Raw genomic sequence first — 27,393 nt, 5'->3', positions numbered from 1 at the left:
GTGGGACAGTGCAATAACTTCCATATGGGACAGTGCAATAACTTCATTAACCTTAACATGCCAAAGCAGAACCACTGAAAGTTGAATTGGGACATTTCTATAGCAAAGAATAATACCAGCATGGATCAGAGGGGAGGTATTAACATATTAAGAGAAAATGTATCATGCTGGATAGGATAGACCTCTTATCAATGTATTTCTCCCAGGTGCCTGGGTAGCTCAGTTAGTTAAGCCTCTGCCTTCAGCTCAGGTCATGATCCCAGGGTCCTGGGATCAAGTCCCACTTCCTGAGATCAACTTCCTGGGATCAAGTTCTGCATCAAGCTCTCTGCTCAGTGGGGGGCCTGCTTCTCCCTCTCCTTCTGCTCTCTCAAGCGTGCTCTTTCTCTCTCAAATAAGTAAAATCTTTTTTTTTTTTTTTTTTAAAGAATGTATTTCTCTAATTATTGCAAGTCCAGGATGCCAAGCTAGTGCTTGACAGCAGATCTGGTGTTAGTCTAAGGCCCAGGTCATTCACTGGCGAGACTGCTTTCTACTTCCATCCCTCCCTGTCAGAAGCACAGGGACTGCATTTGCGGTGACTTCAATGCGCGCCTGCTGACCTGGAGGAGGAGGAGGAGGCACGCAGGTAACCCTGGGAGAATCCTAGGATTGAAAAGCTTGAAATGAATTGAAATAGACAAAATGTACAACAGGAACCCAAATCTTGCACTTTCTCCCATGGTATGTTTTGGAGAGGACGGGGAAGGCGGCCAGTTCTTTCCAGCCAGGTATGAGCTCTCTTCCTGTTCCCTTCCCCCCCTCCCCTCGGGGGGGCTTTCTGGTCTCTTGCTCAACCTCACGTAGCCAACATGAAGTCGTTAGCCCAGCCTCGGTCTCCGAGGCCTGCGTGTCCTGGGGTGTCCCGCGGTGTCCCGCGTTAGAGCGATTCATTGCGCCCTCTGCGCGCTCCTGCCTGGGGACTCAGTGCGGGGTGGCCCGCAGACATCCTCTGGGACCAAAATCCAGGAGCAAGCTTTTCCAAAATACTCCTCCCTCTGGCAGAGCAACTGCCTTCAGGAATGGCTTCCAGGAACTAGGGGTGGTGGAAGGGGAGGTGGGCGGGGGTGGGGGTGACTGGGTGACGGGCACTGAGGGGGGCACTTAACGGGATGAGCACTGGGTGTTATTCTGTATGTTGGTAAATTGAACACCAATAAAAAATAAATTTATTATTAAAAAAAAAAAAAAAGGAATGGCTTCCACGTAGAAAAGGCCGGGCTTTTACTCAAATGGGGGCGTCTGGACACGTTATCAACAAACCCTCTGGGTTCCGGGGCTTCTGCTGGGGCCGGCCCGCAAGAGCAAGGGCAGGGGGTTTTGGTTTGGTTTTTTTGATTTTCTTTTTTGCGCAATGTTCCACATTCCTCTGGGTCTGTTGTACATTTTAAGAGATTCCCTACAAAATAAATTAAACATTTATGTTTCTTTTTTATCTCATTGAAAGAAACTCTGTAATTAAAAAAATAACCCTATTCAAAGCCGGAGAAAGAACCAAGAATGGGTCTAGATTCAAAGCTCAGCGTCCTCGGAGTCCGCAGCAGGGCAAGGCAAGCCTCAGGGCTTCGGCCAGCTGGCCTGGGCTTTGCCCTGTCGCCCACTCCCTCCGCAGATCTGGGCACAGGGGGGCAGAGGGGACTCCAAATGTGTCAGCCACCGCGCCGGAGGGCAGGGCTCGAAAGCAAAACGGGAAGAGTAAACCTGCCAGACTTCCTCTTCCAACGGTGGAGGTAAGAAAAAAAAAAAAAAAAGAGCCCAGCCCTCCAGCCCTTCCCGGTGCTTGGGAGCCCCCAGGCCGGTCAGGGAAGGGGCCGTGGAGGGACAATCAAACCCAAGCCTGAGCCAAGAAAGGACAATAGTTTCAACATCCTGTTTGCAGAGGGAAACGGAAGCTGGAAGCAGCGGCTCCTCTGGGACCCCGCCGCTTGAAAGGTTTGGGTTTCCTTCCCTGTAAACACAGCCGGGCCCCTGCAGGTGCTAGAGCTCCCGCCTGCCTTCTGTACCCCACTCCCCCATGCTCTGCGGCCAGGCTGCCAGCCCTGAAGGCTCTCGGAAGGACGTGATGGGGGAAGCGAGTTTAGCAGCTGCCACTGTCCCCCTCAGATCCCGTTTCCAAGGGGCCAGAGGACTCGTCCCATCCTGCGCTGCTTCCCCGTAGTTGCAGATAATGTATATTTGCCTTTTTTCCTTAACAGTTCATAAGCACAAGTGACAATTACAGTACCACTTGGGAGGGACAAACACAAGACAACTAGAAACAAAAACCCAGGAAGTCAGAAATGGTTTAAAATATGGTGCATCTGTCCAAGAGGAGGCCCACTGGGTGTTAATGGCTCGCAGCCCAGTTCTCTCTCTCTCTTTTTTTTTTTTAAGATTTTATTTATTTATTTGAGAGAGTGAAGAGGGAGAGAGAGAGCACAGGAGAGGGAGAAGCAGGCTTCCCGCTGAGCAGGGAGCCCAAGGTGGTACTCGATTCCAGGACTCTAAGATCATGACAAGAGCCAAGGCCAGACACCCAACCGACCAAGCCACCCAGGTGTCTTGGCCTAGTTCTTTCTCTCTGTGCTCACATGGAAGCTTCTCTGACACCATGCTGAGGGAGAAAGCAATCTGCTGAGTACTATGGTTCTTTTTGAAATAGGCATGACATCGTTATACTAGAGCCATGTTTGGATCCTGATTTGAAGAAACCATTTGTAAAATGCCAGTTTTGAGACCAGGGGAAATTTGAGTATGAAGTAGGTATTAGATAAAATCAAGGAATTATTTGTTTACAAACTTTTTTTTTAATATTTCTGTTAGGGGCCCCTGGGGGGCTCAGTTGGTTGAGCCTAAATCTTAAAAAAAAAAAAGTTTCTGTTAAATGTGACAAGAGATTATGGTTATGTAAGAAAAATGTACATATTTTTAAAAAGATGCCCATCAAAGAATGTAGGGGTGAACTGACCTGTTTTGGGGTTTGTTTTAAAATGATTCAGAAAAGAGGAAAAAGAAGAAAGGAGTGGATGAAGCTATCACTGAGGACAGATATGTGGAAGTGGATTTTACTATTCTCTTTTACGCCTGTTTGAAATTCATTCTAAAATATCTTGAATACACAGGAAGATGTGTATGTGTGGGAACCTGTCATAAAAACAGATGGTCAGTTACTTACACCACCTACACCAGCGCTACAAATGCCACCTTCCACCTCTGTGAGAATGTTCCCTCAGCAGTCACAGGCAGGTGGGAGGAATAAGTCATTGGTTCCTATTTCCAACCTGGTTAGCACTGGAATCACTCAGAAGGATCAGCTTTAAGGGGGTAAGAACATATCTGAGGTTTCCTCTTCAATACTGCCAAACCAGCCCACTTGGGGCTGTGGCTGCCCTCAGAGGTAACGAGTATGTATTTGGTTGGCATGTTCCCCATGCAGCTTGGAAGCCAGAGCCCCAGCAGGAGGAAACTCCCCGGTACTTAGTTCCCAATCCAGAGGAACCACAGAAAACCTGTCACTTCCCAGTACTCTGCCTTCGTGTCCTGGGGGAAGTGTCTCTCTTCTTGCCACATCACACATGAGGGATACGGTTCATGTGAGATCCACATACACAGGCGGTCCTGCCAGCCTTAATGTCTCCTCTCCCACTCAAGAAGGCATGAAGTTATGCAAGCCAGGAGCTTGTGCATCCATGATAATTCATAAAATTAATAAAGCACTAGAAAACATCACTGCTTATTAGTAAGACATTATTTCTGACACAGCTCTCAACAGACTGTCATCATAATGTCTTCCAAACCGAGGTTAAGGCCCCTGGGCCTGTGTCTCTACCATCTATACAACCACCTCCCTCACTTCACCCCCATGTAGCTCTGAAGAACATAGGAAACTTTTTACAGGCATGTAGCACATTTATTTGAATAAGGAAGAAGTTCAATTTATTTCTTTTGGTGAGATAGGCCACAGGGCATGGTGTTTAAGAACAAGGAGTGGGATCAAGTAGCCCCAGACCCAGCCTTGCCTCTCTGGACCTTATTAGCTGAGTGACCTTTGGCGAGTTATATACTCTAAGCATGACACGGTCTTTCTAAAAGTGAGTTTAAGATTAGTACAACTAGCCTACACTCATAATGCTATAGAGGAAGAAATGTAGTGCCTGGCACACAGCAAGGATTGATTAATTGATTGATTTATTTTTTATATTTTAAATTTTTTTAGTTGGAGTTCAATTTGCCAACATTTAGTCTAACACCCAGTGCTCATCCCAAGTGCCCCCCTCAGTGCCCATCACCCAGTCACCCCAACCTCCTGCCCACCTCCCTTTCCACTACCCCTTGTAGGAGACACCTAACTCTTGTTTCCCAGAGTTAGGTGTCTACACAGCAAGGATTTAGTAGCTATTAGCTATTACTGTTAATTCCCCTGTTACCCCGACTCTGTGGCAGGTCCTTGAAGAGCTTTGTCTTGTTCATTTATTTCCTCATGCTTAGCACACTGCCTGGCACAGGATAGTTCCCAATATATATGTGGTGAATTAATTACATCCACCATTCAACCAGTCAACACCTGCTGAGCCCCTGCTAAGTACCAGGTACTATTCTGTGTGCTAAAGATGGAGCAGTGAACAAGACAGAAAGGTCTGGTGCTTAACTCCAACAGGGAAAAACAGACAAGCACATGGGCAGAGGGATAGAACAGTTAAACAGAGAAGAACAGAGTGGGATTAAGGGGGCTTGGGAGAGCCAGTGGAGGGGGTGAGGTTGCTCTTTTATATATGGCAGGTCTCTCTCAGAGGGGGACCTCTGAGCAGAGACTTAACAGGTGCCCACTGCGTGCTCCGGGCAGAGGGGATGGCAGGTGCAAAGGGCCTGAAGCCAGCAATGCGTGGTGTTTCTGAAGAATGAGGAGGACAGTGCCACCCGAGTGGGATGAATGTAAACACTTTTATCTCTTTTTCTACTTGGTTAAAAATGAGCATACAACACAATTCAGTAATTGAAAAAGATGTATTAAAACATTCACAAAAGTACAACAATTTTGAAGAAGAAAAAACAAAAAACTAATAATGAACTTGATGGTTTTTTCCCTAGCTGGATACATTTCCACTGAAAACCTACAGGTGGTTTGGGATTTTCTCCTCTAAGAAATTCCTTCTAGGTGGCCCCTTATCACACACAATTTTAAGAGGTCTCATTCTGCCAATGATTAGGGAAAGGGCCGTTCGGACACCCGGAAAGCAGCCCCCACTGTTGTCATCCGTGGCCAGGCAGGGGAACACTGGGACGAGGCGACAGAAGGGACCAAAAAGCCCAGAGGAGGCCAGAAGGCCCCGACCCCAGGGCCCGCCCCAGCTGCGCGACCGCAGCCAGGAGGTCCTGTCTCCAGGTCCCGGCTGGGGCGGGGCGAGCCGGCAGGGGGCGCCCGAGGGCGCGCTGGGCGGGGGGCCGCGTGCTGTAGTCGGGGACCGCGGGGAAAAGGACGCCCCTTTTCTCGGTAAAAAGTGCCTTTCAGTTAACGTGACACCTATAAAGGGACACACTCGGGCTCGGGCGGCCGCACGAGGCGGAGGCGCAGCAAGGACGGCGCGACCCGGTCACCGCCACTCCCCGCAGAGGCGCCTGCGCTTCTCGGAGCGGGCGCTGCAAAGGCCTGGGGGGCAGGGCAAAGCCGCCCGCTCGGCTGCAAGGTCTCGGGGAGCCCTGGGCGCCCCCCGCGGGCGCGGGCGCGGGCGCGGGGCCTGAGCTCGGCCTGGCGGCCCTGCTTCCCTCCTCCGGGCAGCCGGCCCGGACCCCGCCCCGCCCCCCGCGAGCTGGGGCAGCGGAGCCGCCACCACCAAGGGCTCCTCGGGAAATAAGCCCAGGTGGACGGACGGACAGCTGGACGGACGGACGGGAGGCCGGTTCCGAGGCGCACGCGCCCTGGCGGTTTTGCCCCCGCGTGCACACCTTTACCTGCGCGCCCTTGGGGTGGGGGGCGCCCGGGGAGTCCCGCCTCAGCGCCCCCCCCCCCCCCCCCCCCCGGGTGACATTAGAGGGGAGGAAGGCGAAGGGGAGCACCACCGGGTGTGCTCTGCGACCAGCAGGTCAGGTCCTCGCCCTACCGGGGGCTTTCACGTCCTCTTAAGCGGAAAAGAAATTCTGTTACAACCAAATCCAGAAAGGTAATGACCATATAAATGTTTGGTGACCTTCACCATGTTTTTCATTCCCAGTAAAAGATAAAAACTCCTAAGCTTGAGATGGGGTAAGGAGGGTAGTCAGTGGAAGAAAATGAACTCTTGGAAGGAATATCCAAACTTTTCCTCCTCTCGTTGTCTACCAATTCGACACAATGGGAAAAAGTGAAGGAAAAAAAAAAAGGTAAAAACAAGGGAAATAAAATCAAGAGAACCCTATCCAAAACTCCAAAACAGTAAGACATTTCCAAAGTAGAAGTGCTAATAACCCTCCCTGCTGATTTAAAACACACACACACACACACACACACACACACACACAAAAAAAAAAAAAACCTAGACTATCCTTAACCTTTGAGGCGCCATGAAGCCATTACAGAGCCATGACTAATGCTTCTTGCCAGAATCACCACGGAACCCTCTATAAAGAGGACTCTCTAGAGAGGGCTCTGAGACGCTACAGGCTGGCTTTGTAATTATCCCAATTGTGCCTACTTAAAAGGAAACAAAACTCCTCTCCTTTGGCTGTATGGGGACCCTTATTTCAAGCAGGAAGGTCTTAGGCAAAGACTGTAAGGGTACCTTTTACTCCCCAAATGGTACAGTACTCAAGCAAGGCTGGGTTTCCTACTTCAATTATGTATATGGTATTGATCTAAAAGTACCTAGAAAGACGTGACCTTGGCATTTATCCTTTGCTGGTCTTGCTAGGACGAATCCACAAACTGATAGGACAAATGGTTTAACATTAACGTCGGTCTCACAACATATAAAAGCAAAAAACCGCCCTGTATTTTAGAGGAAAAAAAATCACTCACAAAAACTTCTCAAACTGGGTTCAAGTGGCACAGCTAATGGAGGCTTTCTAAAACCTACAGCCAAATAGGTGGTGCTGACACTGGGTTAGAGGCCACCCTGGACACACTTCCATCTGTGTCTCCACTCTCCAACCACGATAAATGCTAGACTGGTTAAGCCCTTAGATAAAAGGGCCATGTCTACTGGAATACTAAAGATCTGCTACCGTCTCCATTAAGGCAAACCACATCTAAATGACAGTGACAAGAATGTTTCTGACTTTTCCCAACTGTAAACAACCTTGAAAGAAAGTACAAAACAGCAAGACAATTTATATATGTAGAATCATACCATCTTCTCATCATGCAACATTGGCTCCCCATATCAGATTAAATAGAATATTTATACATATCCTTTATACACATCTTTTTCTCCATCCATGAATAAACATGTGCTTGTCCTTGCCCAGGTCTCCAAGGCCACATGTGGTTATGGGTTACATTCTCTGCACAAGCGTCCTGTTTGATTAGTTTCTTGCTTAGGATATGTTCTGGGTCTTCTCTTAATTTTTCCGGATGTCCGCATACACCACAGACTCTGACTTGTTAATCTTGTCACTGTGATGTCCACCAGAGTGGTCTAACTGCGCATATATGACTGGGCCCTGGAGAAGAGAAGGACAATTAGAGGTTTGGGGAAATCGGTGGTCCCTTCAGGGGCAGGTGCAGAAGCAATCATTAAAGTGGTAACATTAGGGTTCCAGAGTAATGAGTTCCTTCTTTTGAATGTCTTCAAGAAGACCTCTTATGAACGCTATGTCCAGGACTGACTTCAAAACAACGTTGTTCACAACATTGAACACCATGTTCTTGTGATTGTGAAAGCTGGTACAAGGAGGTATGTTACATTACTGTCTACTTCTGTAGCTGTTTGGGAATTTCTATACATAGAAAATTCCTCCTCAGGAAATTACCCTTATCTTCATACCTGACCTGCCACAGAATTCCTCACCCCTTGTAACTGGAATCAGAGTTTTAAGGACTAAGATGTACACTTCTACCAACCTGATACCCACTGAAATCGTGAGCCTCAGAATGATGCACGTAAGAAACCAGCATGTTATGTGTCACTCAAAAGATATGATCAATTTGAACAGGTCACTTTGTACAAAGAGGCGCTTAAAAACATTTCAGATATCCTCCCATGTACTACTTAGAGTGTAATTCTTTTAGTCTGATCCTATCATAACCAATACAAGCATTGCTTCTTTGATATCTAAGATCAGGTAACTGGTTTTCTGGTTTTAAAATGAAAACCCAAAAGCCATGTCCTGAAGCGATATAAAGAAAAATCTAGATGGACTAGCATAGAAGAGGTCTGCCCCGTGACCTCAGCAGTGAGGAAGGGGGTTCCAAGGACCCAGCCAGGGCAGCCAGGGAAGGTGGGCTGCCTGGGTACACAGCGAGTTCTCAGACACCTGGGGGAGGAGGTGTGAACAGCAGCAAGAGTTTCAAATACCAGAGGGATGTTTGCACTTCATGATCCCTAAAGTACCTTCCAACCCAGGGATTCTAAAGTTATAAACAACAATAACACAATAGCCCTGATTGTACAAGTTCAGTATAACCCCAAGTCAACCTTTCTCCCAATCGAGGAAACTCTTCTTGAGAAGTCAAATATTGTGCTTAAGCTTTCAACTTTGGAATCCTAAATTCAGTAGCGAGAAGCCTGTAGTTTCAACTAAACATCTTATTCCCACCCAGGAGCCCCACAGCCTGCATCCCCTAGAGGGTCATCCTGCAGATGTGCAGGCACTCCAACTTCTCCAGGAGGGACACACCAGCTGTCAGCACTGTACAGGGAGCACCCAAAGTGGAGTTACAAGGTAATACTCAGGGACATCTGGGTGGCTCAGCGGTTGAACATCTGCCTTCAGCTTAGGGCGTGATCCTGAGATCCAGGATTGAATCCTGCATCGGGCTCCTTGCAGGGGGCCTGCTTCTCCCTTTGCCTATGTCTCTGCCTTTCTCTGTGTCTCTCATGAATGAATAAAATCTTTAAAATAAAAAAAAAGTAATACTCAAGGGCTGTCTCTCAGGCCAACAGCCTGCCCACCAACAGCTGTGATTGAGACCACTGTACAGTCCAGCCAACTGTAGGGATGTGGGTGGGCCAGCAGAGATCTGCTGAACTGCTCCTGACCAGATGATCTGCCCAAACAACCTAAAGAACTGGGAGCCAAATAAATGGTGGTTGTTTTAGGTCATTATGTTTTGGGGTGGTTTGTTACATAGCAATAGGTAACAGATACACTAGGTGAGTGGAAAAGAAAGAGAACAGAGAAAGCAAAAATGAAAAAGAACACAGAATAGGTTATCAGTCAGTAAATGTTAAAATATCAGTAAAATCTCTCATGTGAGATGGTGTTGTCTTTCATGGCAAGAACACATAACAGTTTGTTGAAGGCAACTGGGAAAACACTGAAAGATAAAAGGAATTCCCTCCTGTTGATGGATTTTTCTTTTTCCCCAAATTCTTACCACTATCCAATGCCCTCAGTCCCTTTCCCTCTTACAATGGGGTCCTAAGATCAGGGACTTTGTTAGTTAAGTGCCTAGAGCAGTAGTGGGCAGACCCAGTAGGTGCTGGAGAACGGGTGGACGATGTAATGGACCAAAGGAATTCTGGGATGTGGGTCCAGATCAGGCACCTGCTGATAGATCTAGCTCAATCTCCAACAGCTTTTTGAAGCCGGGTTCTGAACCTTATTGGGAGCTGAAAGTATTCTGGGTCTCTATGGAACATGGAGGATCCTGGAAACGAAGAGCAACATGGAAATGACTCTGCCACTACCAAGGCAGGTACTTTCAGGTATTTGAGAATTAATACATGAACAGCATCTAGATGTTTTTACTGTACATCTTGGCACGCATCCCCCCCACCTTCCACTTGTTTTTGCAGGGTGGGGTTGGGGGTGCTTTTCCACAAAGAATTACAGCAATCAAATGAAAAATTATTCTGGATACATTTTTACCCAACTGTTCACTACACAGACTGTCTTTAACTACTGAAAATGTTTCAAGAAACAAATTGCTTGACCCAGGTCTCTTCTTTTAGTGCCAGTTAGAGATAAAATTACTCCTGAATTCCATGTGTATAAAATGTATTAACATAAAAACACACTGGTGAAGGGGGGGAAAGAGGGTTCGTGAAGAGTCACGAAGGGCAAGGAGGCCTACCTCCAGGCATGTATTAATTACGCAGAAGCTACTGTGCTATGTCCCGCTTCCCCTTTCTGTAGTCTCTGCGGTCCTTCCTAATCTCAATCACACCTGATCCTCTAGCACCACTACCACCAAGAAAGAACATCTGCTTTTACCACATGCTCACTGACTGTTCATGAAACACCCTTTTCAGTATTTATGCCACTGCTAAAAATAGGTGTGAAACACAGTTACTTATTAGGACTCTGAGATACATGAAATCAATTATCAAAACGGACTTGAAAAGAAATGGACGGGCAGGAGAAAATAAGCACCTGCCTTTGAGCCAGACAGATCCAGGTCTAACACCAGCTCTGCCACTAACTAGTAACCTTGAACAAGTGACTCAATCTAACTAAGCTTCAGTTTCTTCATGTGTAAAACGGGATAAAAGAACCTCATCCGGCCGCTGTGAGAACCAGAGGAAGCGATGCGCCTGCATACTTCTTCAAACATTACTGGGTCTTTGTGACTCAGCCGAAAGGTGTGTAACTAGTCCACTCTATTACTGCCCCCCCCCCACCAATACCTGCTTTGTGCATACAAAACATTAACCATTTCCAGAAAAGGATTCAGGAAAGATACCCACACGCAAAAAAATTATGTTAAACTAAACTTGACAAAGAGTTTTACTTCTCATCCCTAATGCTGGAATACTTTACGTAGTGCCTACCTAACAACCTTCCCAAACCAACCTTCCACTTCCACTTGCTGGAAGAACCTTAATTTGGGTTCAGTGGTCACCATCCCTTTGCTCAGATAAACGATCCCACCCTTCCTTGCCTCCCCCCCTCCCCGGGGCGGGGGAGCCAATCATATTTCCCGTCCCCTTGCAGATGGGACTGGAAGAGTCATAAGCATGTGACCTGCTCCCAGTGGGGACTCAGAGAAGTTTGCTGGGGGGGCTTCTGGCCAAGATTTTCCTCCATAATTAAAACTGCATGGGAGGAGAGTCAGCTCTTCTCCTGGCTGCTTCTCGGGTGTTGCCTGAAACCACGGCAGCCATCTGGAGGCTGCGGGGAGCTCAAGAACAAAGACAATATACAGAAGATGAAAGAATATGGTGGAAAGAACATGTTTGGATCCTGATTTGAAGAAACCATTTGTAAAATGGTTTAACACTGTTGGGCCAGTGAACTCAAGAACACAGAAGTACCTTGCTTTGGGACCTCTTGTGAGTTGATAAACCTGACTGTTAAAGCTACTTTTACTCAAGCCTTCTGTCACCAAGTCTATCAATGGTAACAAAAAATAGTGACCAAAGACAGAAAATAATACAGAAAACTTAATGTCCTGTTTCGGTGTTATGGTTCATCTTCTATAAATTTTCTTCTTAGCACACTCCTGTTAAGTTCTCTCCTGGAGTTATTTATTTATCCAAGTAGTAATTACTAATGCAATTAGATTCTCAGATGAGGGCAGCCGGGGTGGCTCAGCAGTTTAGCGCCACCTTCAGCCCGGGGTATGATCCTGGAGACCCAGGATCGAGTCCCACATTGGGCTCCCTGCGTGGAACCTGCTTCTCCCTCTGCCTGTGTCTCTGTCTCTCTCTCTATCTCTCATGAATAAATAAAATCTTTAAAAAAGAAAAAGATTCTCAGATGATGCCTGAGGGTAGAAGATGGAAGGTTTTGCTGATCAGGGAACGCGTCACAATAGAACTCCTGGAAGAAAGTACCAAGGGATAGTTTGCAAATATTCCCATCCACATCCCCGCTTCACCGATCTGATTGCTAGCACGGGCGGCAACCACCTATACCTGTCCTTATAAAGCACAGTGTGCCACGAGCCCTTATAATTAAAAATAGAAAGAAAAATGAGATCAACTTGCCCCAACCTATCATTTCAGAGGAGGAACAGATGCTGATGTCAAGTAATTCTCCCCAAGTTAATACCATTGTCTGGACCCCAGAGTCAGTGCTAGTTTGTAACACGTCACTACCCTGGAGTTCAACTGAATATGAAGATTTTCTCAAGGCTGTTTGTGAGGGTATTCAAAAAACACCAGAAAACCTGTTCATTAGGATATTTTAAAAAAATTCTCCACATCTGGGAAAAGCCTAAAAATGATCTTAACCACCCAGGAGACTCTAAGGTTCTTGAGCGCAGAGTCCAGGTGCTAATTATCCTCGCACTTTCTGAGTCTGGTCTACACTGCATGTACAGTAAACACCCACGTGTATGTGGAAGTGATCAAAACAGAATATCCAGAGGAATGATTAGATTTTTAAAAGATTTTATTTATTTATTTATTTATTTATTTATTTATTTATTCAAGAGAGACACAGAGAGAGAGAGAGAGACAGAGAGAGGCAGAGACACAGGCAGAGGGAGAAGCAGGCTCCATGCAGGGAATCTGACACAGGACTCGATCCTGGGACTCTGGGATCACACCCTGGGCTGAAGGCAGCGCCAAACCTCTGAGCCACCTGGGCTGCCCTGATTAGATTCTTAAAAGAACTGTTCTGTTTGGTTGCATCCAACTTATAATCAATCTCATAGATTCCATAATAAGATGGAACATATCAGGTCAAGTACGTTTTTCCTAAACTGTGAAAAACTTTGCAGCCTCAGTTTGAACAAACTGAAGAAAGAGTATATCATAAGGATTCTGAACTCTCATCAAATACTCCGGGGCCTGGAAAGAGAGGCATCCCTGATAAATAAACTGAAGGTGGTGGGTGATGGTGAATAAAAGCACACACTTGGGGCACCTCGGTAGTTCACTAAGTTGAGCATCACATTTGATTCCGGCTCAGGTCATGATCATGGGTCATAAGGCTGGGCTCTGCACCAGCGGGGAGTGTGGCTTGAGCTTCTTCCCTCTGCCCCTCCCCCCGATCACACTCTATATAAATTGAATAAATACATTTTTTTTAAAGCACACACTAGGACCCCCTGCTAATGCTCTACAGCACTTAGGAATTTTATGGAGTAAATGAAGCAACTGTTTTAACCTTAGGATATCATTCCCTGTTGTAAGTGGACATGACCAGTAAATGCAAATCTAAATAAAACAAAAGCTAGAAGACCAATTGGCTAGGCAATCACATAGTCTACTTCCAAGCCTTGGGTTAACTGGCAAGGGATTTAGAAGTTCCAGAAACATGTAAGGCAGAAACTAGTTTGAAGATGTACAATTGTAAAATAAAAGGTACAGTATGATTTGATAAAAAAAAAAAAAAAACTGAGTCAGACGAAGTATACTCGGGTATAGGCCACCTAGGCAGAAACCCTGATGTGATGGGGGCTGAAGAGGCCTCCAGGGGTCTGCCCTGAGCACAGAGGAAATCACCTAAGAATCAACTGTGAGGAACCCAGTTTTACTCTCAAAGCTAATCTGGTATTATCCTGCAAATGCTGAAAAATGTGAATTCGGATAGATACAACGGTTGGATTACTTCTTACCAACCTCTAGAAAATGCCATAGGGTTCGAAGTCTGGCCTGGGCAGAACCCTGGGGTTTACTCACAGGAAGTGAGCCAGTCTCTGACTCAGGGACAGCAGACAAGGGGTGGGGGGTGGCGTTCGCCCTGAAAACGAGGTGAGCAAGTCTGCTTATTAAACAGTGAACCCTCATCTCTCCTTCCTCTACTCAGCTCCCAAGCAGGGATTTCTTGCCAGAGAAATTGACTAACCCAAGAGAAAAAGACTCTCAGCAATGGATACTTTCGAAGTCTCCAAATGGATGACAGTCAGCGCTTTATACAGTGAAGCCCACTACCCACCCAGGAAGCTCTTTGCAGAAAGAGCTTCTGATCAGATTTGAGTGACTTAAGTATCAATAGATAACCAAAGATCATTGGGTATTTGAGTAAAGCTTTTAACATAAGACAGAATTTATGAGAAAAAGGTAATTCTTTTTTTTTTTTTTTTTTAAGATTTTATTCATGAGAGACACAGAGAGAGAGAGAGAGAGGCAGAGACACAGGCAGAGGGAGAAGCAGGTTCCATGCAGGGAGCCCGATGTGGGACTCAATCCCAGGACTCCAGGATCATGCCCCTGGCCAAAGGTAGGTGCTAAACCGCTGAGCCACCCAGGGATCCCCATAAATAAAATTTTAAAAAATTACATAAAACATAAGTGATATGCTGAGAGAAGACAATGCATTCATAAAAACAAGTACAAGATGTTATAATTAGGGAATAAGAAATCGCTTTTGAAAATTTAAAAAAAACATAATAGAAACTTAATATTCCATTAAAGTTGGAAAATAATGTTACAGAAATTTTCTAGAAAGCAGGACAAAGGGCAACCCAGGTGGCTCGGCGGTTTAGCACCGCCTTCAGCCCAGGGCCTGATCCTGGAGACCTGGGATGGAGTCCCACATCAGGCTCCCTGCATGGAGCCTGCTTCTCCCTCTGCCTGTGTCTCTGCCTCTCTCTCGCTCTCTGTGTCTCCCATAAATGAATGAATGAATGAATGAATGAATGAATGAGTAAATAAATAAATAAATAAATAAATAAATAAATAGAAAGCAGGACAGAAACTGCAAAACAGAAAAAATAAGAAAACTAAAGGACTGATCTAGGAGATGGTCCAATTCGTATTGGGATTTCCAAAGGAGAGAATAGAAAATAGGAGGAGGAAAATCTCTAAAGCATAATGGGAGAAAACATCCTAAAACTGAGGAACATACTTTTCAGATTGAAAGGGCACACGGAATAGCAAACACAATGAATGAAAAGGACCCAATATTTTATGAAATTTTAGAATACAAGGGATAAAAAAAGATTCTGAGGGGATCTCTGGGTGGCTCAGAGGTTTAGCGCCTGCCTTTGGCCCAGGGCGCCGTCCTGGAGTCCCAGGATAGAATCCCGCGTCGGGCTCCTGGCATGGAGCCTGCTTCTGTCTCTGCCTCTCTTTCTCTCTATGTCTATCATGAATAAATAAATAAAATCTTAAAAAAAAAAAAGATTCTGAGAAGGGGCTTAAAGTGGGTACCACACAAAGAAGCAGGAATGAGAAGAGAGCAACCTCTTCGCTTCTTCACAATGGAAGCTAGAAACATCAACAATGCCTCAAAATACTGAAGAACAATTTCTAACCTGGAATCCTACCCAACGGAGTTATCCATCACGTTTAAGGAAGGAGAATAAAAACAACTTTAGACGTGCTAAAACCAAACATGTTCTCTTACATTTGCGGAGGTCAGAAGGACCCTCAGGAGGACCTCAAGCACCAGCAGGGCTGTGTTACTTCTGGGGGCTCTGAGGAGAGTCCATTCCTTTTCTCAGCTTATAAACTGCCTGTATTCCTTGGCTGAAGATTCCTTCCTCTGTCTTCAAGGCCTGGCAGGATAACATCTTCAATCGCTGGCCCTGACCCTCCTGCCTCCTTCTTATTAGGACCCTTGTGATTACACGAGGCCTGCATGGATAATCCAGGAGAATTTCCCCATCTCGGATCCTTTACCAGAGCTGCAGAATCCCTTGGGAAAGGTCAAGCAATATATCTCACCGCTTCCAGGGATTAGGATGTGGACATCGTTGGGATCATTTTGCTTATCAACCAAAGCCTCAGAATTTTTATCTCCTGTGCCTCCTCTCTCAAGAAATTATGGAGGGAAAAAAAAAAAAGAAATTATGGGGGATATATCTACCATAATATGGGAATAAACTAAAAAAGGTGAAGAACTGAGTCTAAATAAGAGATGAGTAAATAACATTTGTTGGGCGAGAAGGCCCAAGATGACTGCTATACAGCAGCCTAAAGCACAACAAATGCAGAAGATCCTAACAGGTGTGTCTCCAAAAAAAAAAAAAAGAAACCAACAAAACACGTCATGTGTTTCCATGTGCGCAGGTGTTTAAGTGGAGAGTTTTAAGAAGGAATATAAATACAGGCTTAGAAGACTATGCAAATAAAAAACAAGGCAAATATTGGCTCCATGATAAACAAAAAAAATATAAAAGGAAGCAAATAAAAAAAAAAGGAAGCAAATATATGTGGTACAATGATGGAAAAAAATAGGTACACGTAATACTGAAACATATTTAAATACAGTGATACAATCTCATTGGGAGGAGGCTTGTGTATATGTATGTGTACAAACTGTGTGTGGGAAGAAAGGCCAGGAGAAAAAGAAATGTACATTTTCATTCTCCATAGTATGGAGTCGGTAGTTAATATCTAAAACTGAAGTATCCAGAAGTAGTAATAAAATAAAGTTGTTTGGAAACATGAAGATAATACCAGAAAAATTAGTTTCCAAGAATGGAAAGCCTCTGGCTATTTTTTTTTTTCTTATTCCCTTCTCTTTCCAGATATTGCCTATTTTCTCTAGTTGCCCTCCTCTTCATGCTTTATTCTGGATAGTTCCTATTGCTGTGTCTTCAAGCTTATGGATCTTTTCTTCTGTATAGTCTATGCCATCCAAGGTGGTTTGTTTGTTTGTTTTTTCCATTTTATCTTTTTTTTTTTAATATTTCTCTCATTATGTCAAGGTTTCCTTTACATCATTAAGGTTAGTTATAAGATTTTCATACTTGTTTAAAAGTCCTGGTTCTATGAATTCTATTGTTCTGTCATTTCTGGGTTTGTTTCTATTGATTGGCTTTTCTCCTGGTCATATTTTTTTCCTGCTTCTTCATATGTGTGGTAATTTTTGATTGGTGTGAGACATCGTAAAATTTTACACTGTTGGGTGCTGGATTTTGTTGTATTCTTGTAAAGAGTGTTGGATTTTGTACTGGCATGCAGCTAAAAACTTTCAGTTTAGTTTGATTCTTTAAAGGCCTCCTTTTAAGCTTTGTTATGGCAGGTCCACAGTATCCATATTCTGGTGCTACATTAGCCTGGTACTACTATTATAGTAATACTACTATATCCCGGTACTACTGGGCATGACCATTTGGAGGACTGTAACCAATATTCTATGTATTAAGAGGCACTCTGGCCTTTAGGAACACAAACAATTCCCAGCCCTGCATGATATCATATAACTTACTGCTTTTCAGATGGTTCTTTCTCTGGTTTTAGGTGTTTTCTCTCATATATCCAAAAATCTCTTATCTACTCAGAAAAGGCTCAAAGGAGCCTGGCCATTCCATATCTCTTTTTTTCTGTGTAGTTTCTTCTTCTCTGGAACTTTGTCTCATAAATCCTAGAAACCTTGGCCTCCCCAAATACTGACTTCTCTTCCTCAATTCCTCAAACAACTGAGTTTGTTTGTGCTTCCCCTCCTAGCACTGCAGCTTGGAAACTGCCTCAAGGCAGTAAACTCAGATAATCACAGGACTCCTCTTATTTGTGTCCTTTCTCTTAGGGATCACAGTACCACACAACCTGCTTTCCAATATCAGAAACCATTGTTGTTGTTTTGTTTCTTTCTAGTTTGTTTTCAACAGGTGAGCAACTCCCATAGCACTTCAAAAGTAGAAGAAAAATCTTCTAAGCCTTCTTCCAATGTTATGCCTAACTCTCAAACCTTTATTCTTAACCCTATTCCCATCTGCAATCCAAATTAGTGAAGTGAGGTATCTGCGTTATACTATGTTATCCAAAAGAGACAGATGGACTAGGAATTAGTCACGAGCCCTGACACTATGATATTAACAGAGAATGTTCTAGAACTTGAGTTCTAGCCCTAATGCTGTGATTCGCTCGGCGTATGCTTTTAGTGATTTAATATCACAATGCCTCATGGTCCTCATTACATATTAACAGTAATGGAATAAGACTGAGTACTACCACAGAATGCTGTTATTCTTTTCTTTATTTCCTTTTAAATCCAAATCCATCTGACCTCCAAAACACCTCAGGGAAAACCTGTAATTGGCCAAATTCCTTAGATTGCTTTCTACCCCAGAAGGACAGAATTGGTACTAAGCTATGGAATTTTTGCCACGCCGCAATTATAGTCACAAGAGCATAGTCAAAACACAGTACTAACCACCATGCTAGATTCTATGCTAAGTTCCAAATAAAAGTTATTTCTCTTCTGTACTTTCTAAAAGAAGTAGAAATCAATGCCTTATTCATCAAGCCTACCAATTATTCAGATAAATGTTTACTTTCAATTTCTTCTACAGAACTCATACAAAATAATTTATTTTCAATACCAAGAATATCAACCTTTTCCTAATTCCTTATCTTATAGAGCACCTCAAAACAGAATCTAGTTCACCAGATCTATTTCTTTAAGCAATTCAGGAATTACATCTAAGGGGCCATTTCCTAATTTCAATTGGCCTAGAGGAGCCAAATTATTAGTAAATCATCTGTTAGTGTTGCTTTGGTGGAAACCTTTCCTCAAGTCAGATTCTTCTCCCGTATTTTCTTGTGGTCCTCCTAGGCCAGCTCTAATTTCCCCTCTTGTTATCTATCTTTTCTGTCTCAGGGGTCAGTATTCTTTCCTGACCAGGAAAGTGACAGACCACCAAACTGCAGAGCACAGTACGGTGGGCAGAACTGCAATCAGCCGTTACCTGATGGGATCCAGAAGGCAGGCTCTTTACTAGACCCTCTGTGTCGGAGGGGGACTTCCGTGGAGCCTGCTTAATCGGTGACACACTCTCTGATGTACTGCAGCTGATGAGTTGGCAATTTGGAGAACAAATGTAAACAGAAAAAAAAATTAAAATAAATGGGAAAAAAATATAGAAATGCAAGTGATGGCAAGGTGAAGCAGCAGATAAAACAAAACACAACAGAACAATGAGTATCAAAATGATCACAGATCTTGAGACTATTTCTTATCCCTGACACTGTTTCTTAGAAGTTGATGAACCTACTTAAGGGTAAGTACAGAAACTGTGTAGTGCAACTTCTTTGCCCCACTTTGCAATCACACTATCTCCTGAATGGGACTCTGCCTATAATGCTCATTTATCCTTTTGCTACTCTGTTTTTCCCCTGCTATCACTCCTCCTCTGGGATGTTTAAAGGAGCAAGCTAAGCCTTTGTAATAGCAACAAGGCAAACCTTTGCTGAATGTATTCCAAAAATTACAGATCCACATCCAGGCTTGTAGTCTTGGCTCAACTCATTCCTTTCATTCCTTAGTTCCCCATATTTAGTTTCCCTACTAATACAACCAAAGAAAACCCAGGAAGTCATGAATGATAAGAAACTGTGGAATGCCACATCACACAGGCTGAACTTTTTCAGGGCTCTGGGGATCTTTCACAATAAACATTATCTCATAAATAAGTAAGGGAAAGTGAATGGCAGGAGGTACCTCATTAGGGATTCTTTAATGGTACATGTCAGCTTAAATCCTTGTTAACACATTTTTAAAGAAAATCTTAGGAGTTTGGGAAGGTTCACATTCTAGTGTGATTATAACTAAGACTAAAGCAAACTGTGTTCTGTGAACTGCGTCTTCTCTGAATCAGGAAGCTCTAAGCTCTATATCCCAAACCAAAATGGTCTGAGTATCTAACACAAAGAGGGTCTCAGCCACCAATAACAATTCATGTATGAAAGAACACTAAAACACACACATACACAAAGTCATTCTACGTGAGGAATATATATATATATATATATATATTCAGGTGATCATAAAACCTCTGAGAAACCTGACAGCCCAATTTCACTGGGATGGTACACTCAACAAGTTGCCAATGCAAACATAAGACATATTTGTGGACAAACCATAATAGCTATTGTGTTAGCACAGAGCTAGCTGGTTAGTTGTCAACAAGGGAGATGGGCTGAATACATACACATGAATGTTAACAGCAACGGGCAATGTGATTAGTTACCATGTGTCTAGTGGGATTGGAAGAGGACCCCAGCCCTGTTACAGTCCCAGTGTGTCGTCTATGTCAGCTTTTCTTAAGAAGTAGAAGATAAGCAGGATCTGATCCCGGCACACCAAGGTGGAAAAAGCAGGGCAAGGGGAAAAAAAATCATAGTAAGAAGAAAAGCAGCATTCACGATGCCATGCAGGACTCTAAGGCATACTCTTTTGCTCCTTTATTAACCCCAAAGCAAGAACTACAGACTGGCATGTCACCACCCTGGATTAGTCTCTCATGTTGAAGACCAACACTTGGGTTATATTTCATCATAAAGCACTCACTATGCAAAGGTATAGATACAGTCAGCAGAAAAGAAGCATTCCAAGCAAACAAGATCTGAATTTGAACACTCAAACTGGCTAAAACACAGCACTCCTAAAAACCAGAGCAGCAGAGCCCGGGTTCCCACCATCCACCAGCAAGGGGGTTTGGGGCAAGCAACCCCCTCACAGTCCTTTAGGGCTGGTAAGGTGAGCCCGTGCACAGGGGACCCGGCTCGTGTGACAGCCTGAATCCGGCCTCTGCTGAGTCTTACCCCATGAGTTCTACATAGCTTACATGGCTAGGTGTCCCACTGGAGAGGGGGAGAAAGAAGGTTCTTCAGTTAGACACACCCTTTGCTCCGAGGTGTTTTTCGAGAAGCCATACACAAGAAGAAAAATCTACTTTTCTTTATTGCTGGTATATTTTTCTGTCCAACTCTTATTACCCCAGTCTGGATGAATCGAGCCATGCATTCGAGAATGATAAAAGCAATAAAACTGCTTACAAAACTATGAAAAGGAAAAGCCCTCATCATCATATCAGCTGGAGTCATTTATTAACACAACTCTGTGACTAGAGTTTTCTATTTACCTAACTGAAAAGAAGAACCTTGTGAGATTATGACCAAGAGATTCAAATGACAATCCTAGTGGGAGAGTGACGTGTGTGGTTTCATGATATGGTACTGTCACGCAGAGCCCACATTGCTGCGTGGTTCACTGCACAAACCCATGGCAGGTGTTCTGAAGTGGGGAGTAGTGCACGGCCCATGTTCACCAGCAGGTCACCGATTTCTGCTGGCCTGCACCAGCACACCTCTGAAGGACAGACTCCCCCGATCCCGATGTGAAAGTAGCTAATTCTTCACCATTCTTTTTGCACAAAAAAATATAGAAGTTTTTGGATTCTTTCCCCCTCCTCCTCCCCCACAAAATGGTGTTTCTTACCCAGTATAATCCCTTTTAGAGTTTCTCCTTCTATAGAGGACAGCCAGGATCATGCTGATGAGCAGAGTGAGACCTAGCACCACAGCAGTAACTATACCCACCACCACCCAAACTGGAAACACGGGCAAGATCTCTAGAGAGAAAGAACAAAATTGTTTTAAGGTACTTTGCTACCAAGAGAGGAAGTGGGATTTTATTAAATTAATAAGCAAGTGCTTTAGGAGTGACCACTTCGTCTTTTATTGTCCACATTATGAGCTCCCACTGTCTAACCGATATTGTACAAATGTTAACCGGTACAGAATAAGCTACAGAGCTAATAAGGATCTCTATACACTCAATCCCTCCCACTCAAGGCTCTGAAGTCAAAGCAATTCCAGGGGTGTGAATTTACCTCAATTTGCTCTCTGGCAAAGCAGACTTTGTCTCAAAGTGAGACACCAGAAGCTGCATTTCCTGCTTATTTTCCAGAAAAGGGAAGAAAAAACTGTACTGCAGGTGTTAGAACTTTCTCTTGGAGAATATCAAAGCAGCATTAATCTTATTCTCCACTGCCCATCCCATCCAACCATAGTGAACTAGGTCCTTCTTCTAATTAATACTGAAAAATTAACACTCCTAAAATTGGATCAGTGGGCTCCAGGTATACAAATGAAGAAACTAGCTACTCCAGCTGGATAAACAGCCCCCCCCCCCACTGAACTCTGGCATATGTTGGGGAGCCACGGGTACATGAAACAGGGAGCGTAACTGTAGCGCAAACACAATAGGAAATGTAACTCTGTTCTCCAACTAAATCTGAGATAAAGGGGACTGTGTCACCTTTGCCAAAATACTCAAGGAAGTACCTTTCTCTACAACATAGAGTCTAATGTGTCCTGGCTGCACAACAATGTCAGGAGGGTTTTTGACATCACAAATATAGGTGCCATTGTGTATAAACTGCATATTCTCTATGTTGATTGATGCATCTTTCTTGTCGAGGTCTCCAGCCCAGCTGATTCTGTCCTTAAATGGTGGGTAATTCCCAGGATACACTTGTCCTTGGGAGTAGTGGAAAAACTGCAATTGGAAAAAAAAGAACGTATGAGCTTTTCTCAAAGGCAGATGCTCTAAACTCTGTTAACAGGCATGCAGCACAAGGTTCTTTCAAAAAGACTTCATGTAGAAAGAAATACAACTTCATATGACAAATAAGCTATGGAATCAAAGCCAGAACAAAGTTTAGAAATCACAGGATTCAGTCCTCTTTCAGTTAAAGAGATAAACTCATCTATCATCTCAAATCTTGTCAATATGCCACTGATGTAGTAATTACTGCCCATTTTTCATACGTAAGGAAAAAAAAGACTCAAAGAAGCCATTTGCCCAAGGTCACTACAATAGGTAGATCCAAGGTCAAAGTCAGGACTATCTAACTCTTCAGAGCCAGTGACAACATCATGATTGAGCCTGTGAATCCAAAGGTTTCAGTCTAAATTCATAAAACTTACCATTTAGTTATACAAAGACGTGAAGAAAGCAAAGCCTAATTATCACAGATCAGTTACTCTGAGAGGCTTTTTCTCTCTTACATATTGGTTTCCTAGGGGTACACATGTGAGAGGAAGCCCAGACACCCCAATGTTCTCGCTTCTCTTCAAAGATTCAGCCTTTAGCTCACTTTCCTCATACTTGCTTTTAGCAAAGGAACTCATTTCTCGAAGAAACCCAGTCAAGCCCAGCACCTTGAAAGCTAGGGAAGGCCTAGTCAGTGGGGATCTAGCCTGAGACTTGGCTTCAATCCAAGTCGCTTTAGAGGAGGCTTCACACCTTTCTTTTAATTCACAGGTGAGGTCATAGTGGACCAGGGTAGAAATGGGCATTAGTCAACCACAAGCTCTGTGGTCAAGCAAACATTTTCAGAACCTCTGAGCACAGCAAAACCTATGTGCGTTCTTGTCCATTCCTCTGATTTAAGGACCATTGATATTTTGGTAACTCCTCAACCCCTCTCTCCATCTGTGGTGGTTCCCTGAGCTCTGAATCCTCACCCAGCAGCCTACTCCAGCCTACTCACTTTATATAACTCAATGGCCCCACCTCCAAGTTTGTCACCTTCTTCTGTAAACATCACCTTCCACCTGTGTGTCCCATCTCAACTGGTGGATTACTCCAGTCTCCTGAACCATGAATCCTGGAATAATCCTTGATTCCTCTACTTTCCTTCCCACCCAGTTAACATACTAACCCTGTCAGTTCTACCTCTTAAGTTTCTCTCTTCTCTCTATTGAAGTTCCACTGATAATACCTCATTTCATGCTCTAATCATATTGGACTGTGGCCTCTTAACTGGCCTTAACCTCCTCTAAACCCACCCTCCGTGATGCTAAATGATCACTGGAAAATATTAGTAATAACAATTATATTATTATCACTACAATTTATCAATCATACATGTTGTATGTAATATAACTTACATGCTTGTTAAGAATAGCAAACATTCTTAATTCCTGGGCTAGGAAAAGCGGTGGAAAAGAAATGGGAGCAGATAGGGAGGACAGGACCACAAAACTCCCACAAGACTCAAGATTTTAAAACCGGGTCCTTAGACAAACACAACTACCCAAAAAGAACTAGCAAAGAAGGTAAACAGAGGGGAGAGAAGATGAGTTCCAGTTTATTTTTTTAAGATTTTATTTATTCATTCATGAGAGACAGAGAGAGAGAGGCGCAGAGACACACAGGCAGAGGGAGAAACAGGTTCCACACAAGGATCCCGATGTGGGACTCGATCCTCGGACCCCAGGACCACGCCCTGAGCCAAAGGCAGACACTCAACCGCTGAGCCACCCAAGTGCCCTGAGTTCCAGTTTATTTTATTTTTATTTTTTATTTTTTTAAAAATTTTTATTTATTTATGATAGTCACAGAGAGAGAGAGAGAGAGAGAGAGAGAGAGAGGCAGAGGGAGAAGCAGGCTCCATGCACCGGGAGCCCAATGTGGGATTCGATCCTGGGTCTCCAGGATCGCGCCCTAGGCCAAAGGCAGGCACCAAACTGCTGCGCCACCCAGGGATCCCCCCGAGTTCCAGTTTAGACATGGGGACCTTGATTCCACAGACCAGAAAAGCCATCTAAGGTATGTATGTTAGACTTGAATTTTCCTGGAAATCTGTAAACATTCAAAGCATCCTGCTCATCTTATTAAATGTGTTCTGAAACTTCCAAGTATAAGATCTTATATCAATAGCTAAGCATTCTGGAATTACCTGTAATCAGTTTGGTGGGTTAAGTATAAATTGATTAGCTAAATATGCTAATCAAAAATATAGCATGTTCTTTAGGTATATAAATTTGCCTCAACCTACTTGACAAGAATGTTTTGAGCATAAATGCAGCCAACTATTTGAGAGAAAGTTATTACCACTGGGTGTCTTCCTGGTGATGTTTGATTTTCTGTGAACTGCCTGCCTGCCTGCCTGCCTCCCTTCCTTCCTTCTCAGGCATAACACCCAGGGCCTATTCCTTTTTTTTAATGTAAATCCTGGGGGACACAGGTCCACTCAAGAATTAGGAAACCAGGTATATATATTCCAATCCAGTGCAACAGAGATTTTCTTCTGGAGACTATTTCAACAGAAAACATATAGCTTTAATGAGACATCACATATGAAAACGAAGCTACTTAGGCTAAACATAAAACTGGTTTTATTCCAGGGACTATAGTCATCTATACACACTCCAAGTTCTCCCAAAGGAGACTCCCCAGAAATCATGATCTAGAGATAATGGGCAGGTAGTCAACTCTATTCTGTCAGGAAGGTATCAAGTAGAAATTCTAAGCACAAAGGCTCTGGGGCGGCGGGGGAGGGGGACGACACTCAAAACTTCCACATATTGGGCAGCCTGGGTGGCTCAGCGGTTTAGCGCCGCCTTCAGACCAGGGCGTGATCCTGGAGACCTGGGATCGAGTCCCACGTCAGGCTCCCTGCATGGAGCCTGCTTCTCCTTCTGCCTGTGTCTCTGCCTTCCTGTCTCATAAATAAAATCTTAAAACAAAAAACAAAAAAAAAAACTTCCACAGATGAATAGCAGCTTCTAAAGTTTCTAGACCATGCATTCTCCACAGAGGTGACATCTCTCACAGTGGGGGCAAATACTGGCTCTAAGGGCATGGAAGAATAAGAAAAAAATCTTCCTCTTTATACATAAAGCAGAGATGTAACAGTATATATGTAGTCTTAAAATTTCTAGAAAGGGGACAGAAATTAGGAAAGTATGTTTCAAAAAGACTCCTTAAAAAGGTGATAATGAAGAGAAAGATTGGGAAATACTGCTTTGGGATGCCCGGGTGGCTCAGTGGTTGGGCGTCTGCCTTTGGCTCAGAGCATGATCCTGGGGTACGGGATCAAGTTCTGCAGGGACTCCCTGCATGGAGCCTGCTTCTCCCTCTGCCTGTGTCTCTGCCTCTCTCTTTCTCTCTGTGCCTGTCTCTCATGAATAAATAAATAAATCTTAAAAAAAAAAAAAAAAAAAGAAAGAGAGAGAAACATTGCTTTAATCAATCTCTAAAGCCTAGAGACAGTAAACATTATTAACAAATTTTCCCATCTGAGAGATAAAGAATACATAAGGGAAGTAACAGTAACTAGAGGGCAACAAAACAGGGTTTGAACAAGTCCAGTCTGTATGGTGTGATCTTGGCTAGATCATGACCCTCTTGAGCGGTTTCCCACTCCCCCTCCCCAATCTGTAGTGGGGAACACACTTGTTCCAGTACAGGTGAGGAGGTGATGTGACAGAGGTATGCAAGGGAACTGCATCCAGATGATGGTCAACCATGTAACTCATCATCATGCAAAAGAATCTCTTAGAGTGGCCGACTATCCCTGCCGAGTGCTGACACCCTGAAACGTGAAACACTGCTAAAGCACGTGCCCATACATAAAGGATGGTCAACATGTAGTTCTCCCTCTCCCACTGCCCCACTCCTTGCTTCCACTCTCTCCCTCTCTCTCTCAAATAAATAAATAAAATCTTTAAAAAAGAGAGAGAGAGAAATGCTGAACTTAATTTTTCCCGGAGAGCTTGGGACAAGAGAAGGGCCTTAAAATCTGTGTGTCAACACACTTGTTTGGGAAGTGAACCACCAGAAGAACGGATGCTCATTACACCTGGGTGGCACAGAGCCCTGGGAACCCAGAGGGAGGCTCAGCAGGAGGAAGCAAGCATTCCTACCGACACAGTGGTGTCGGTCCCCTCTGGCTGGAAGCTCCAGGAGACCGAGGTCAATGTGCCCGTAGTGTTAGTAGACTTGAACTTGCACGTCAGCTTCCCTTGCGTCCCATTTGTCACGAAGATTTCTTTTGGGGTATACACCTCCAAGCCTGACGCATCAGTGGTCACTGGAGAGGGAGAAACAAGGAAAGCAGATTTAGGATTTAGCATAAATAATATGGTGCAATTTATCAGAGAAGACAACAGAGATAATGAGAAAGTTATGTGACATATACAGATTATCTGTTGCCATTGCGTCTATACATTTTTGGAAGAATATTCCACAGCTAGGTACTTCTTGTAAACAGGATAAACTGCTGACGGTCTGGGATTTTGTTTTCGTTTCTCAGAAAGAAGATATTTTCACCAGTTCAGCTATACCTAATGTTTTTCTTTTAAATTAAATTATTTCTTTTAAATTATGTTTTCTTCATGAGAGACTCCCAACTCTGGGAAACAAACAAGGGGTAGTGGAAAGGGAGGTGGGCAGGGGACTGGGGTAACTGGGTGACAGGCACTGAGGGGGGCACTTGACAGGATGAGCACTGGGTAATATGGTATATGTTGGCAAATTGAACTCCAATAAAAAAAAGTTATGTTTTCTTCATTTAAATTTTCTTTAAATTTCTTTATTTCTTAGAGCAGTTTTAGGGTTACAGAAACACTGAGCAGGAAGCAGAGGGTTCCCATAGATTACCTCCATCCCCATCCACCCCCACCCCTGCCCCCGTTTCACCTATTAGTAACATCTTTTGTTACTGTAACACTTTTGTTATAGTTGATGAGTCAATACTGTTACATTATTTTTTACTAAAGCTCATCATTTACATTAGGGTTCACTCCCTGTTACACATTTCATGGGTTTTGACAATGCATAATAACATGTATTTCCACTATTATAGGAAAACACAGAATCATCTCA

At 43.9% G+C, this 27,393-nt stretch overlaps 1 protein-coding gene across 1 annotated transcript in view; it reads right to left on the bottom strand.

Moving 5' to 3' along the window:
• Positions 1-7,296: 7,296 nt before the first annotated feature.
• Positions 7,297-27,393, bottom strand: part of MPZL1 (myelin protein zero like 1) — a 66,630-nt gene continuing 46,533 nt past the window's right edge. The window contains exons 3-7 of the mRNA XM_072733734.1: positions 26,433-26,599; positions 22,062-22,275; positions 21,214-21,346; positions 18,683-18,785; positions 7,297-7,653 (exon numbers count right to left, since the gene is read on the bottom strand). Of these exons, the coding sequence (XP_072589835.1) occupies positions 7,552-7,653; positions 18,683-18,785; positions 21,214-21,346; positions 22,062-22,275; positions 26,433-26,599 (719 nt within the window). The 3' untranslated portion in view covers positions 7,297-7,551. The remainder of the gene's footprint in view (positions 7,654-18,682; positions 18,786-21,213; positions 21,347-22,061; positions 22,276-26,432; positions 26,600-27,393) is intronic.

Source organism: Vulpes vulpes, chromosome 13 (genome assembly GCF_048418805.1).
Source record: "Vulpes vulpes isolate BD-2025 chromosome 13, VulVul3, whole genome shotgun sequence".
Classification (NCBI taxonomy): domain Eukaryota; kingdom Metazoa; phylum Chordata; class Mammalia; order Carnivora; family Canidae; genus Vulpes; species Vulpes vulpes.
This window is presented reverse-complemented; position numbering and strand designations above follow the sequence as displayed.